The sequence below is a fragment of the Mustela putorius genome, unplaced genomic scaffold, assembly GCF_011764305.1.
Source record: "Mustela putorius furo isolate JIRA1106 unplaced genomic scaffold, ASM1176430v1.1 tig00000450_pilon_pilon_pilon, whole genome shotgun sequence".
Classification (NCBI taxonomy): Eukaryota; Metazoa; Chordata; class Mammalia; order Carnivora; family Mustelidae; genus Mustela; species Mustela putorius.
This window is the reverse complement of record NW_025421385.1, coordinates 22,398,170-22,412,775: the sequence shown is the minus strand read 5'-3', so window position 1 is coordinate 22,412,775 and position 14,606 is coordinate 22,398,170. Positions and strand designations below refer to the sequence as shown.

General features: G+C 46.8%; 1 protein-coding gene and 2 long non-coding RNA genes across 11 annotated transcripts in view; 2 read left to right on the top strand and 1 right to left on the bottom strand.

The window, feature by feature from the left end:
* Nucleotides 1-3,116, top strand: part of LOC106005885 — an 8,750-nt gene extending 5,634 nt beyond the window's left edge. The window contains exons 2-3 of the long non-coding RNA XR_006606827.1: nt 792-862; nt 2,982-3,116. This is a non-coding gene — a long non-coding RNA (uncharacterized LOC106005885). The remainder of the gene's footprint in view (nt 1-791; nt 863-2,981) is intronic.
* On the bottom strand, nt 2,559-14,606 carry ZBTB24 (zinc finger and BTB domain containing 24). 9 transcript variants are annotated; one of them, XM_004753486.3, is made up of 8 exons: nt 14,482-14,606; nt 13,990-14,169; nt 12,834-13,816; nt 10,325-10,492; nt 9,779-9,862; nt 8,794-8,877; nt 4,945-5,026; nt 2,559-3,926 (listed from the first exon to the last, which is right to left on the bottom strand). In XM_004753486.3, the coding sequence occupies exons 2-8, from the start codon at nt 14,010-14,012 to the stop codon at nt 3,212-3,214; spliced, it is 2,139 nt and encodes a 712-aa protein (XP_004753543.1). In that variant the 5' UTR covers nt 14,013-14,169; nt 14,482-14,606; the 3' UTR covers nt 2,559-3,211. The 9 variants fall into 9 exon arrangements, 7 of the variants coding, with proteins under 7 accessions (XP_004753543.1, XP_004753544.1, XP_004753545.3 ...); XM_004753487.3 differs by having other exon boundaries at nt 13,990-14,044; nt 14,482-14,587; XM_045080226.1 differs by having other exon boundaries at nt 3,865-3,975.
* Nucleotides 5,022-8,165, top strand: LOC123392126. The gene is made up of 2 exons (XR_006606826.1): nt 5,022-6,289; nt 6,618-8,165. It is a non-coding gene; the product is annotated as an uncharacterized LOC123392126 (long non-coding RNA).

Sequence of the window (14,606 nt, the reverse complement as noted above, 5' to 3'; positions counted from 1 at the left end):
TGACACAGGAGAAAGTGGAGAAGCACAAAGATAAGATACAGACCTACCACACTTGGTTTCACTCCTGGCCCGTAGAAAAGACTCAGTAAATGGCAGACGTTATTATCCAATTTATGAAAACCTAAATGTAAGCATCTGTAATGAGAAAATCCCTATATTCTTCAGCATTATTTAACTAGTTGCTCATAACACTTAGAATCCCAGGAACCAACTGCATAAAATAGAGTAGAGGTAGAAAGTTTCAAGAAATAGATGTAGGGGTGCCTTGCTGGCTCAGTTGGTAGAACATGTGACTCTCAACTTCAGGGTCATGAGTTCAAGCCCCCTGTCTGGCATGGTCCTTAAGTACTTAAAAAAAAAAAGAAAAAGAAAAAAGCAGCAGATGCAATCAAATGAATAAATAACTCATTTTGATGGTGGGAGCGCCAGTCTTTCCAAGTCTAGCCCTCTACTAAGAGCCCTCTACCAAAGAGTCATTTCTTTTGAAAGTGAGAATGTGCATTTCAGTAACCCAAAGCATAATATTCTATATCCTAAGAAGCACACTTTGTATTTCTGCATTTGTTAAAACAATTAAAAAAACTGTACAAGTTTAGTACAAAATAAGTTGTGAAACATTGAGCCGGCAATTTCTCAAACAATAGAAAACATTTTTATGTACATGACATTTACTTTGGGTACAGAGACATTGAACTTTAGAATTTGGGATTTCAGAGGGCAGAATGTGTATCGGGGATACTAAAGACAGGCTACATTTATAAAGCTCTCATTTCCTCCTCTCCCTTTGACAGCTGGTCAAACAAACCAGAACTCTGACAGAAGATACTTTTATGGCTGAGACCGGCTCTCAAGTTAGAAATAGGTACGCCTGTGTCATACACACAGAACCCACTAGCCACACATGGGGCTATCAAGAGCTCACAGTGTGGTTGGTGTGACTGAGGAACTGGTAATGGGTTGGTTTTTTTTTTTTCCAGTATTTTCTTTTAGTCATTTCTTTGCCCAATGTGGGTCTTGAACTCACGATCCTGAGATCAACAGTCACATGCTCTTCTGCCTGAGCTGGCCAGGTGCCCCAGGTTTTAATTTTAATATAAATTTAAACCAGTAATTACTTCAGTTACTGGGAAAAAATTAAGTATGTCTGCAACTGTATGTGAATCTAGGTTTTCAATTGTAAATTGTATGAACTCTAAATACAGATCATGTAAGTCCAAAGAACATTAGCATCCAAATTGTGCACTAAGTAGAAAATATATGAAAAAATATAAAATATCTTATTAATATATTTTTATATTGATTACATGTTGAAATGATATTTGGCACAAGTTGGATTAAATCATTTTATTCAAATTAATTTCACCTTATTTTTAATGCGGCTACTAGAAAATTTAAAATTACATGTGGCCCACATTCTATTTCTCCTAGTGCAGAGGTAGACTGTCACAAAGCTAGTTAAGCTTGACTTATGTGACCATATTTCCTGAATAATTTTCCAGCTCTCCAGACTGAGTAGTTAAAAATTTATTTACGTTAATACCGTGTATCTCCAGCAGAAACCCGGGGCCAGTAAGCTTTGAAAAGCTCGCTAAAAACTTTGCATTTTAAGAATAAGGTTAAAGTAGATAGTTTAAATGACTAAGAACCTGAAATAGCATTTAGGTCATAACTGTATTTGTAAAAATTTTATCTTAGGCTCCACTCGGGGGTGATTTAAACATTACTTTGGCTAATACATGTTAAGATACACATTTTAGAAATTTGTGAATTATATATAATCAAATCTAATTTGGCAAATATGTGGGGAAAAAATGCTTTCATCTTCCCTCAAACCTGAAGAAATGTATTACCTTAACCTCTAAAAAAACCTTCTTGATTCAGGTAGAAATCAAAGATGCCTAAAGCAAGAAAGTAACTGATCTCAAGATCCAGTTCATTTTAGGACAGATTAGCCCTACTCTCCACCAGCATTATGTTAACTTAGATGTACTAGTGCCCATTCTCTTTTCCAAAATTTTCTGTCAGTTCCCTTGAGAGAAAGTAATCATAGTATTCAAAAAGTACACTGGGCTTGAAAACCTAACCCACACATAATTTCAACTTTTGACAATTAAATTTAAAATCCTACCACAGTTATAGACAGGTTACTAAGGCTCTGAGGTTCAGATTATTTTTAAGATTAGGTGATGATATTTACTTTTTAAAATGAGATGTCCATTTTGTGAGATTTAACCTACTTGGCAATAAAAATAGATTATAAGGTCCCATCTCCAGAAAGTTATCAGACACAATGCACAGATCACTTTCAGGATCAATTAGAATTCAGTAGAGTATATTTGACACTTAAATGATATTGAATAAAATCTTATATTCCAGGATAACGGAGTCTTAACTTTATCAAACAAGTATCACTGCTGACAAAAATTCAGAATTTATAGGCTGAATGTCTTGATCCAGTTTCATTAGACTTTTAAATTAAATTTTCAATAACCTGCTTTTAAAAAATATGTAAATCCAAAAAAAATAAATCCGTGTTTCTCAGAAAAGCGGAGTTAAAATTTTTAAAATAATCCTGTACTTTTTTGACTTTATTATATTCATTTTGAGTTACAACAGACTTTCAGTTTCTATGCCTTTGAATCTCCCTTAAATATGACACAAGAACCCACTGTACCACACAGAGATTAAATGTTGACAGTGACTCTGTCTTAGGGAATTAGAAGATAGTAGAAGGACAGATTCTCCGGCATTGTCATCTGTCGCATTCAGCCCTGACTTACCTTAGAAAAGCAACTGTGTTGCCTTTGAGAAATAAAAAAGTGGAACAAACCATTCTACCGCATTCAACCAGTACTGGGCTTCCTTTGTTCTAGAAAAGCTAACTGGAAAGGTCAGCAAGACCATATAACCTGTGGCCGTGGACACTCAAGACTTCGAGTCTAATTCAGTGCCCCCAAATCAAAATTACCCACGACTTTCAGAGATGTCGAGGACAATGAAGACCGTTCGTCAACATCGAAGGCTAAATCCAGATCAGGACAGCACACAAGACACGAAACGCACATCTTGGGGCCTGGGTGGAGAGCGGGAGGACCGTCAGCGAGCGGTCCCGGGACCCGAAGGCTGCGTTCGGAGCGGTTCAGAAAGCCTGCCGTCCTCGGACCGAGGTGCACCGAAGAGGTTCACCGCCAGAAGGCGCGTCCAGGTCAGGTCAGCTTCGGTCCGGGCTCAGCGGGGCGGGCGGGGGCACGTGGGCAGCGGGCACATGGGCGGTGGGCGGGGCCGGCGGCAGCGGCAGGTGCGGAGCGGGGTCCGGCGCACCTGCCAAGGGCAGCTCCGCGGCCTGCCCCCGCTGGGCATGCAGATGCTCCAGGGTTTCCTTGGAGAGCGTGATTACGTGCACCGGCTCGGTCTGCGCGGGCTCCAGCGGGCTCTCGATCACGCTGAGGCCCTGCATGTGCTCCGTGGGCTCCTGCGGGGCGGACAGAAGGAAGTTCTGCAGCGGCTGCGGTGGCTGCGTGAGCAGGGCCAGGTCGGCAGCCTGCTCCGCCGCCAAGTTCGGAGAGCCCTCCGCGGCGACGATGCTGATTCCCTGGCTGGGGCCCGGCATGAAGTTGATGTTGTGTACAGAATTGGTGACGAGAAGCTGGATTTCCTGCTCTCCGGAGGCCGCGAGCTGATACGGCTGCAGCTGGAGAATATTCCTGACCTCCTCGGTGTTAGGACCGCTGGGGGCATCTGACGGGGGCTTCTCTTTGCTGTGGATTTTCAAGTGAGCCTTCAGGTTGTCCAAGCGCGCGAACTGCAGGTTACACTCCGGGCAGGAGAAAGGCTTTTTGCCCGTGTGCAGAATGCAGTGTCTCCTCTTGGCACTGGAGTCCGAGAAGGACTTGCCACATATGCCACAGGAGTAGGGCTTCTCTCCTCTACAAAAAATACACATTGGACTTTAAGAACAGCTCTGTCTATTACTTCCTGAGGGAGAAGAAGTCAAGAGTAGAGGAAAAGTAACTCAACTGGGAGACGTAAGTCATGCGTTCTACTAACTCAAGGAGTCAGAGCAAGTCACTGCTTTTCAGGGTTTTCCGTTTCTAACCCTAAAGGGAAAAGGTGGGGATGCTGAGAAAGATTGGTGGATGGGGCTGGGCTACATGTGATAACATTTTATGATTCTATAGTCCGTATTTTAGATAAGAAAGCAAATATTTATATATTAAACATAAAGTTCCTTTTTGTTTTGTTTTCATCTTCATGGCCAACTTTTAGATTTTTGTGGCCAAATTTAAGTACATGGGATTGACTTCAATATTGAAAACTTGAGTAGGGGGCCTAGGTGGCTCAGTCAGTTAAACTTCCCACTCTCGATTCCCACTCAGGTCATGATCTCAGGGTTGTGAGATCGAGCCCTGTATTGGGGCTCCTCGGTGAGTGTGAAGCCTGCTTTAGCTTTAGGTTCTCTCTCCCTCTGCCCCTCTCCTCCCCCTATCCCCAGCTCCTTCCCTCCCTCTCTCAAAAAAAAAAAAAAAAAAATCCGAGTAACCCTTAATTACATGTCTTAGAAGAACTACTGAATCAAATCTGGAAGTTGTGCGAACAAAAACATTTATTCAGAAAACATTAATTGTTTTTTTCCTCCTGCTCCCCACCCCCTGAATATTTATTTTTAACTGAAGATTTAAACTTTGGATCAGCCCCCAGCACAAAATAAAAATTTAAGAAATGAAATCAGTAATGCAAACTTTCGCTGGCCAAGACCAGCTTTCCCGATTTCTGCCCAAGTGACGAATTTCTTTATTGAAAAGATAAAATATAGTAAACTACACAGAAAGTTCTACCCGTGTAATAATTTGGGGAAAAAGATTGTATAAGTAACATATGTCATCCAACTGAACAACAGGGTTCACTGAAGATTCCCATATAAGAAAAATATCTGTAAAACTTTACCTATGGATTCTGATGTGGGTCTGAAGAGAACTCTTTGCTGTGAAAGATTTGCCACAGATTTCACAAGTAAATGGCTTCTCACCTAAAAAAGGGACAGCATTTAGAAATATACATCCAACATAGAGCAAAAAGCAATAATCACCCAGTTTCAAAATATTAAAAGGAAAAAAAAAAGGCACTACTACTCGATTCCTTGATGAGCATGAATGAATGAAGCCCTTACCCTACTGTGTACCTAAGTACTGGGTGCTAAGTGCTAAAAGGATACAGAGAAAGTGTAAGATAGGGTTCCTTCCCTTAAAACCAGAGACGAGGAGGAACATGATTATACACGGGACACGAGAGAAAACACTACATTTACTCCCTTACAGTCCACCCTGAGATAACTCACAACTCTCATACCGGACCTTTCTGGGAATATCGGCGCACTGGGGTGACTTGCACATCATTCACATTTATGTCTGCCTTGCAACGTACCCCAGTCTGACCACTTCTCACCACCTCACTACCACCGCCGTCTCTCTGCAGCAGCCGAACGGGTCTGCCCACTTCTGTCCCAGCTCCCCTGCTGTCCACAGTAAATGTGGCGACCACAGTGACCCTGCAGGCAGTCTGATCATTTCACACCTCTGCTGCAAACACTCCAAGGCCCCCTGTTCCCATCTGGAGATAAAAACCAAAGCCCTAAGCCTACACGGAAGGCATCATGTATCTGTCTGCCCAGCCCCGGTCCTTGTCCTAAGCTTTTCTAACCTCACCAGCCACTCTCCCTTTGCTCACTGCTCAGCCTTCCAGGCCCTATGGAGAGTCACCAGACACCCCAACCCGAGCAAGCCCCATGCGGGGCTCCTGCACCCAGCACCCCTCCCCCAGCACATGTCACCTAGGGGATTCCCACTGTGGTTCACCATCTGTACTGACTTCAAGTCTCTGCTCAAATGTCACTTTTCCAGCATGGAGGCCTCACCACCACCAAGAGCAGTGTCCTCCCCTCCCGCCTCCGGAGCCAACAGTCCTTCGTCCCCTTCTCCCGTCCGTGTTCCCACAGTGCTAGCCCCACTTCACAGACTGTCCGTGTTCTTTCTCATCCCTCTCCCCAATTCGCAGGGCACTTGGTGGGCTCATCCACTCCCACTACCCCTGTGCCTGGAATCAGGCCTGGCACAACGTCCCAGAAACCCCTGATGAATGAATGCATTTCCCAGAGTGGAAACTAAGGTCCACGAAAAACAAGGCTGCTCCAGGCTCCACAAGGAATTCGTAAAGTTTCAACAACCGTTTCTTCGGCATTAGTCTGTACACCGCGCATACACCCGACAGACTGTCCCATCCTCCGGAAATGGAAGTAAGTGGTCCTCATGCAGGCAAGGGAACTATGCATTTAAAGAAAAGAACGAACAAAATCCCACTTAACCAGGTAACAGCTGCGGGTGGGTGCAGTTGGAAGCGGGGCTTCCCTTCCACAGCCTCTGCTGGAAAACTGATGCCAGACAGCTCTCCAAGCTCCATCCAGGCACGGCACGCCGGTGCCAGCTTGGGCAAGTCAGCATCTCCGCGTTAGCTACTCTTACCACTCAGAAGGTGAAAGCCAGGCCACCGCATTCTCCTCCCTAGGCTTCCCAAACCAGAGCTGGGGCCCACGCTGACACCAGGGTATGTGCTCCTTTCTTCAGATGCAAAGACTGAGGACCTACTCGTCGTGTCAAGGTCCATTTCGGAAACATACTAACAGTGTTCACCCTACCATTCGGTGCCATCTGGGTTGACAACATCTGAGAAGTCTTTCTGTCTTCAAGTTTTTAAAATCATGGAAATTCTTTCCAGGAACATACAGGCCCTCAGGATCTACCTGGACCGGGCCACTTGGGACCACTTCCACGGCCACCACACTGTGCAAGCCCCAGATTACTGCAACAGCCTTCGAACAGGTCTCTCGGCCCCTGGCTCGCCTCACCCCACACCGAAGCTGGGATGATCCTATACAAATTCTAAGTCGTATCACCTCGCTGGGAGCAAAATCCAGTCTTTATTGTGGCCTCCAGTGTTTGGAAGCCTGAGGGCACACCAGATTCACCTAGGACATTTTTACACCTAGCAGTTCCGAGGCCCTACCCAAGGTTAATTCACTCAGATTCTCTGGGGTTGGGACCAGGTTTTTCTTTTTTTAAAGCTTCTCAGGGGATTGAGGCCTGAGCCTCAGCTGCTCGACCAAGAAGCCCCGTTACACAGACTCCAGTTGCCGTGGCTGTGCCCCTACCTGAAGCCTTCTGATGCCCACCGGCCTGGCAGTTCTCGGACAAGCTGGAAACTCTTGTGTCTCCAGGCTTTGCACCTGCTGTTCCCTCTGCATGGGATGCTCTTCCCCTGTGCAGCAGCAATGGCTGTCTCCCTCCCAGAGCATTCAGATCTATATCCAAGGTGTCCCCTCATCAGTGAGGCCTTCTCAGACACAGACAGGGGCAGCGCCACTTCCCACATCCTAACCCCCTTCCTGAGCGTTTAGCTCTCCATGGCCTCGGGCCCCACCTAACATGCTAAGTAGTCACTGTCCTTTGTCTTCCCTGGCCTGCAGCGGCGGCTCTGGCCACCTCACTCACCACTGCTGCAGCCTCAGCACCCAGACAGAGCGGTGCCTGGGACCCAGGAGCTGTTCTGTGGGTGAATTAAATGTCACAAAACCTATTAATGATAACATCCGCAGAAAGATTATAGAGAGACCCCTTTTCACAGAACTCCTACTCTATGAGCCACTTATTTTGAGAAAACAAATTCGTTTAAGGAGAAGAACTTGTGTTTATTAAAAAATGTCCAAAGCAGTATAAGTTAATCTGATACATAATTTTAGGAAACAATTTAAGTGAAACATTAAAGAGCCAAACTGTAAAAGGAAGCTTTTCTTAGAAGATCTAACAGGTTCATTCGTAAGACGTGCTCCTTACCAAAAGGTCTAAAAGACCTGCACTTTTCCTTTGCTGTTTGTTTGTTTGTTTGTTTGTTTTTAAGATTTTATTTATTTATTTGACACAGAGAGACAGACACAGCAAGAGAAGAAACACAAGCAGGGGGAGAGGGAGAAGCTGACTCCTGCTGAGCAGGGAGCCCGACATGGGGCTCGATCCCAGAATCCTGGGATCAGGGCCTAAGCCAAAGCCAGACACTTAACTACTGAGCCACCCAGGCACCCCTCTTTGCTGTTCTTAAATTAAAGAATTTGACCTGCCTCCTCTTTATCCCTGAAGCTGATTTTTCTAGAGGCGGCGATGCTTAAGTTTGAAGTATGGGTTTTGGGGAACAAGTGGGAAAACCCTTGGTGCCTATGCCACCTTTGTGTTTGTTTTGTTTTACTTTCTTTTCTTAAAAAAATTATCTCAGTAATCTTCAGCACTGAAGTACACTCTTAGTGTACTTCACTGAGAACCAGAGAACAGAACCAGACTCAGACTTGTACTATTTTGTGGTATTAAATGGATTTTCTTTTCTTTTCTTTTTTTTAAGTATGCTCCACAGCCAGTGTGGGGCCCAAAGCGGGACTTGAACTCACGACCCTGAGATCAAGCCCTGAGCTGAGATTAAGAGTCAGACGCTCAACTGACAGAGCCACCCTGGCGCCCCTCAAATGAATTTTCATACAGGAATAGTGCTCAGTAAGCCATCTCTGCATTGCTAAGAAATAGGGTCAGTATCTCCCCACAGAATGGTGTTGACAGCCTTCTGCCTTGGGCTTTTAAATGGTCATCTAAAATTCCCACCCAATTTGTGATAAATGGAGCCTGAGGAGGGGACTCCTTCTCACCCCTCTGCAAATGTGACGTATACCAGAAAGGAAGGCCGAGATGGGAGTTTTATTACCTGTGTGTGTTCGTAGATGTTTCTTTAGCTGAGACACGTCCATGAACTTGCGATGGCAGTGGTTGCATTCCGGTAATGAGTGGCCTTGTCGCAACAATAAAAAAAGTGTCAGTGCATGTATGCGCTCTCTCCCTGCATTTCTTCAGTGATTTGTGTTAAAGCACTGCCCTGAAAAATAATCACTTTAAATATGGCACCTTAATTAAAACAACAACAATTTTTTTTATTAATTTGGGGACAGGTAATATTTTCCTATGCATTGCAACTCACTGCTTCCCCAGGAGAGCTGGGCCCCTTCCAATCTCCCCAAAAGTAATTTTCTTTCCCCCCTGAAGCATGGGTGTGACTGTGGCCAACTGACTCCATGTCACTCCCAACCCCTCATTTATTTCTTATCAGCTGGCAGGGGAGAAGAAGCTAGGTGGGGGAAAGCCAGCACTGACAGCTATGAGGTGGGGATATTTCTGTCCAACTACCATTAGTAACCCATCAACTGGTGCCCTCTTAGTCAACTGGCACCTTTTTTTTTTTTTAAGTTTATTTTATTTTATTAATTTGACAGAGAGAGAGAGAGAGAGAGATATCAATCACAAGTAGGCAGAGATGCAGGCAGGTGGGGAGGTGGGGGGAAGCAGACTCCCTGCTGAGCAGAGAGCCCACTGCGGGGCTCGATCCCAGGACCCTGAGATCATGACCTGAGCTGAAGGCAGAGGCTTAACCCACTGAGCCACCCAGGTGCCCCTCAACTGGCACTTTTGAAAGATATCAATCCTGTAGGGTTTCTGTATATGGCACCAAACTGTAGTATAAAATTAAATATAAATTACAAGGTAATAGACAATTCCACCAGGACCTCTAATTCACATTGCTTTTTAAGATTCTTTCCCTAAAGACTAATTATCTTCCACAGTAGGACCCTACTATTTCAGAAGTAATTTGTATTTATGTTTCTCCCCCACCAAATTTTTCCCTCCCTTTATTGTACCTGTATGAACTCGGTAATGGCTCTTTAGTTGCCTTTTCTGGCTGAAATATTTTCCACACTGATCACAGGTGAAAGACTTCTGTCCTGCCAAAGAAAAAACAAGACACTAAAACCCGCAAAAACTATAAAGAACTATAACACGGTGGGCCCAGGTCCCCATTTTCCATGAATGATACAAATGACTTGCCTACGTACCCAAATGACCTCAGAGTCAAAGCACAGTACCAAAAATGTGCAAAGGTATGTGAGGCAGTAGGGAGTGGTGGGGACTGGGGCAGAACTGGAGAATTCAAGTTTCCCCAAGTCACCCAAGTAAAAAATTTCTAAGCTCTGGGAGTTAATCAAAACGTGTACGTTGAGCTCCCAGCAGCTGTTTTATAAGCTCTAGGTTAAGCCAGAACACTGTGCACAACTCTAAACTATGGCCTGGTAGAGGCAGACACCACATGGGAGATGTCGCCAGGCGGAGAAAAGACCACCGTGACCACAGGAACGCCCAGCCCAGGACCCCGACGGCAGGTGGCCCTCTGGTGCGAGCCCAGCTACCTGAATGCAGGCTCATGTGCTCCAGCAGCGAGTGCTTGGTGGTGAGAGCCTTGCTGCACACAGTGCAGGTGTAGGGCCGCTCGCCTGTGTGCATCCGGGTGTGGACCTGCAGGGAGTGCTTCTGGGCAAAGCCTTTTCCGCACTCATTACACTTGAAAGGTCGCTCCCCTGGAATGAGAGCCCCAGAAGTCAGGGTGAGCAAGAACATGCACATCTTGGTTTCCTCCTAAATTAAAACAATAGAGGGATTTCTCTTCACTGGCACATCTCCCAAATGCCCAGAACGGGAGAGAAAACCTCAGCAATAAAGTCTGGCAAGCCGGAACAGATGAGTCTGATGCCAGCAGTGAGGACTGCTGAGATACAACCCAAGAAAGAGCCTCCACAATGCCCAGGAATTGGTGGCACTTGTCATCTCTGAGAAAGGGGGTAAGGAGGGGGATATATGACAGTCTGTGCCAAAGGCACTGAGACCCCCCGACAAGGCCCAAGGACCCAGAATGCCAGCCCGCTCCCCAATAAAGGATGTGGGCTGTTCTCTGAAGACGATAAAAGCCTCTGGACTCAGGGTCTCCAGGTACAGTGGAGTGGGACTTCCCCAGGGACAGCAAGTCCAAGTTTACATTTGGGGTGATGAGACTCTGCCCAGCCTCCCCTGCTCCTGCTCTAGTCACTGGCAGCCAGGCCCAGAGCCTCCGGTGGGAGGGCAGAACATCTTCAGGAATGTGGTGGGCCAGGGTAAGAGGGCTGCAGCTACGCAGCCAGGTGTGGGGGATGGGGTGGGGTCCAGCCACGCCACCCCCAGTGACATCACCGGCCACAGGCCTGCTCCACACCCTCGTGGTGGCCAGCAGCTTGCAGTCAACTATTCCAACACAGGATTAAATGTGATTTTTCAAAACATCACCATTCAAGGAAGGCCTTCTAGTAGCTGAAACAGATACCTAATCACCTAAGAAAAAAGGTCAACTTGTGGAAAACAGAGGCTGCCCAAGGGAAAGCTAGGGGCTGACAAACGAGCGACTGCTGTCATTAACATGCTCACAGAGGGAAGATACTACACTGGGAACCAAAAAAAAAAAAAAAAAAAGGAATTTATAGAGAATAAAAAAAAGGCTCCTAGAAGTAAAACAGCGTAGAAACAAAACTCTTAAGAGTTTAAAGATAAAGGGGAAATCCTCTAGAATGTAAAGCTGAAAGTGATGGGAATTAAGAGGTAAGTACTTTAGAGGGTGGTGGGTCCAGAGGTTCAACATCCAAATTCCAGGGAATTCTATAAAGAGAGAGCACAGAAAACCGATGGGAGATATTATCCGTGAAATAATCCCTGAAAATTTTTCTGGAACTGCAAGATGGGAGTTTCAAACTGTATGGATCTACTGGTAGCCACTGAAATGGGTCGAACACAGACCCAGGCAAGAGTGAGTCACTGCAAAATGTAAGGAGACTGGGGACAAGAGGGAAGATCCAAGTGCTGTTTCCCTTAACAAATATTACAGAACTAGTCAACTCTCTACACTATCCTCTATTACAGAGCAACAAATATTTCCCAAGGGTCTACTTTGTTTAAAGAGCCAGAATTCGGGGTTCTCAACCCATTTTTCAAAAACACCAAGGCCCCAATCAAACCAGGAGCTCTGGGGGCTGGCGCTCAGTCACGGGCAGTTTTAGATGCTCCCTACGTGATTCTACTGTGTGGTCAGGTTGAGAACCACACGGCTAGCTCTGCTGGAGGAGAGGAGACTTAACTAGCTCTGGTCCCTAGACTGAAGTTTACAATTAGGTTGAGGGGTGTTTAGCTGGTTAACTACAACCTGACCCAAAGCAGAGTGAGTTAAGGAAGGGAGAGCTCAAAAAGAGAAAGGGATTTCTGCCTCGGGCTGCACTGTCCAACATGGTGCCAGTTAATTAAAATAAAAAACTCAGTTCCTCAGTCACGTTCACCACATGTCAAGTGCTCAAAATCACACGTGGCTGGTGAGCACCATATTAGATGGCGCAGACAGAACATTTCTGTCCTCACAAACGGGTCTACTGGCCAGTGCTGGGCCAGAAGGACGGAAGAGAAGACATTTACAGCTAGATGGCGGAATGAGAAAGTTGTCCCCACAGACCTGGGCAGAAGCAGAGCGATAGCGGTCAAGATGAAGAATGTTTACAAATCAGAAAGCCAAGTAACTCTGGCTAGAGTATGACATCCGGGTCTTAAAGCCTTGAACCAATGAGGCCAAGTAAAAACAGGGTTCTGCCATCAGGCTACCGGGGTTCAAATCCCAGCTCTGTCACTAAATAGCTGACATGGGCAAATTATTTCTGGGACTTGGTCTCTTTGTCTGTCCAATAGAGATAACATTCCCTATTTCACAGGCCTGTTGTGAGAACTAGCTGCAGGACCATATACATAAAGATCTTATTATAAGGCCCATCACCCGGAAGTTGCACAATCAACGAATGCTATCACCATCATCCCTCCAAAACGTGCCCCACTAAGCTGCGAAAGGACAATTACCCGTGTGGCTCCTCTGGTGGACTGCCAAAAAGTGATTGTACTTAAACACTTTGCCACAGTCCTTACAACAGGCCTCAGGGCCCCCTGGGCGCCTTCTCCTTCCACAGACCCTTTTGGCTGAACTCTGCTCGTCTTCATCCCCGCCAAGTTTGTAATCTTTAAGCTTGACGGACCTCTGAATCCTCCGCTTGCTGTACCGACTCTTGCTGTCCTGCCCATCCTGGGTCTTGGGATCACAGTTCTCGTCTTTCTCAGCAGGCATTTCCTCCCCTCTGCCCGGCTCACAGGCAGGCTCGGGCTCTTCCAGATCTTTCACTGGAATCTGTTCATTCAGTGTGCCACCATCTGCCTCTTTCACCACAAAGTTGTGTCTATTTTGAACTGAATTGTTTACTCTCAGCTGTATTTCTTCCTCGGCAGCCAGTTGTGATTTCCCCTCCTGCCCACTGTTGACTTTTCTCGGTCTCCCCCGCTTCCGTTTCGGAGGACCATTTTTCTTATTAGAAATCACCACCACCGGAGCGCCAACGGTGTTCAGAGGCGTTGGCTTTGGGGAGCTGTGATTATTCTGAAAATCTGTGTAAGCCTTTACCAGGTCATAGACCTTTAAGAACTGAGCAGTGGCCAGAATTTGTTCTGTGCTTTTCTCGCTGGCCTGGAGACAACCCGTGTAGATGAACTCCAGCAGGATACCAAATATGTCGGCAACCATGCCTTCCAGCATGTAAATGGACTGGCCGATCTCCCCCTCTTCAGCAAACATCATTGAGAAGTATTCACTACTGGCCGCGAGTAAGGCTTTGTGAGCCCGGAAATGCACATTCTCCACGATTAACGTGATGTCACAGAGAAAGCCTTTCTTCCGCTGATCCTCAAAACTGGCCAGAACAGTGTCGCTGTGAGTGTCTGAGTGTACAACGAGCTGCCCAGAAGGCTCTGATGACGTTTCTGCCATTTTCTGTAGAGGCCAAGAAGCGTGAAGCCTGAAATAAGAAAATAATGATTAAAAAGGAGGACTCATCATCTACACAGATTAAACCTGGCCCAAGCGAACCTACGATTCACATCACACGGTTAAATGAATTTGACCATTTACCACGTTCAGGAGTGGACTTACAAACCGAGACCGCGACTCTCATCCCTGTCACACCGTTACCTAGCTAGGTGACTTTCCAACATCCGCGCTACTTCTCCGGGGTCTGTTTTCTCCTCTGTAAAATTAAGGAATGGGAATCAACCATCTTGAAAGTCCTTTCCCAGCACTAACTTTGCACAGTTGCACAGATTAGAGTGGGAACTACAATGTCTCGATTTCACGCATTTTTAACCATTTTGCCTGTGAAAACATAGAAAAGAGGCAAAGAAAATGTACACGAATCTGGAGATAGCTGCAACTGAGTAAAAACCGGAGGCGCATCGGGCCTCCCTCGGCAAGGGGGTGGCACGATCGCCCAGACTGGCCGCCAGGCAGCGCCCGAACTGGCGGGAGGCGACTCTCCCCCACCCCCACCCCCACCCCGGCCCCGCGTGGCTGGGCCCCCACCACGGCCTGAGCCCCCTCGGGCGGGACAGGGGAGCGCAGGGCTGGGGAGCGCCCGACACGGCCGCGATCCCGCGCCCACGGCTGGCGAGTCCCGGGCAGACCTACCTCTCGGGCGCCCGGCCCACCCGGCTGCCTGGCGGGAGCACTCCCGCCGGGGCCGCCCTGGCGCCCCGTTCCGCAGAACCCGCCGCCGGGGCTCCTGCGCCCCCCCGCCCCGGACTGGGGCCCCC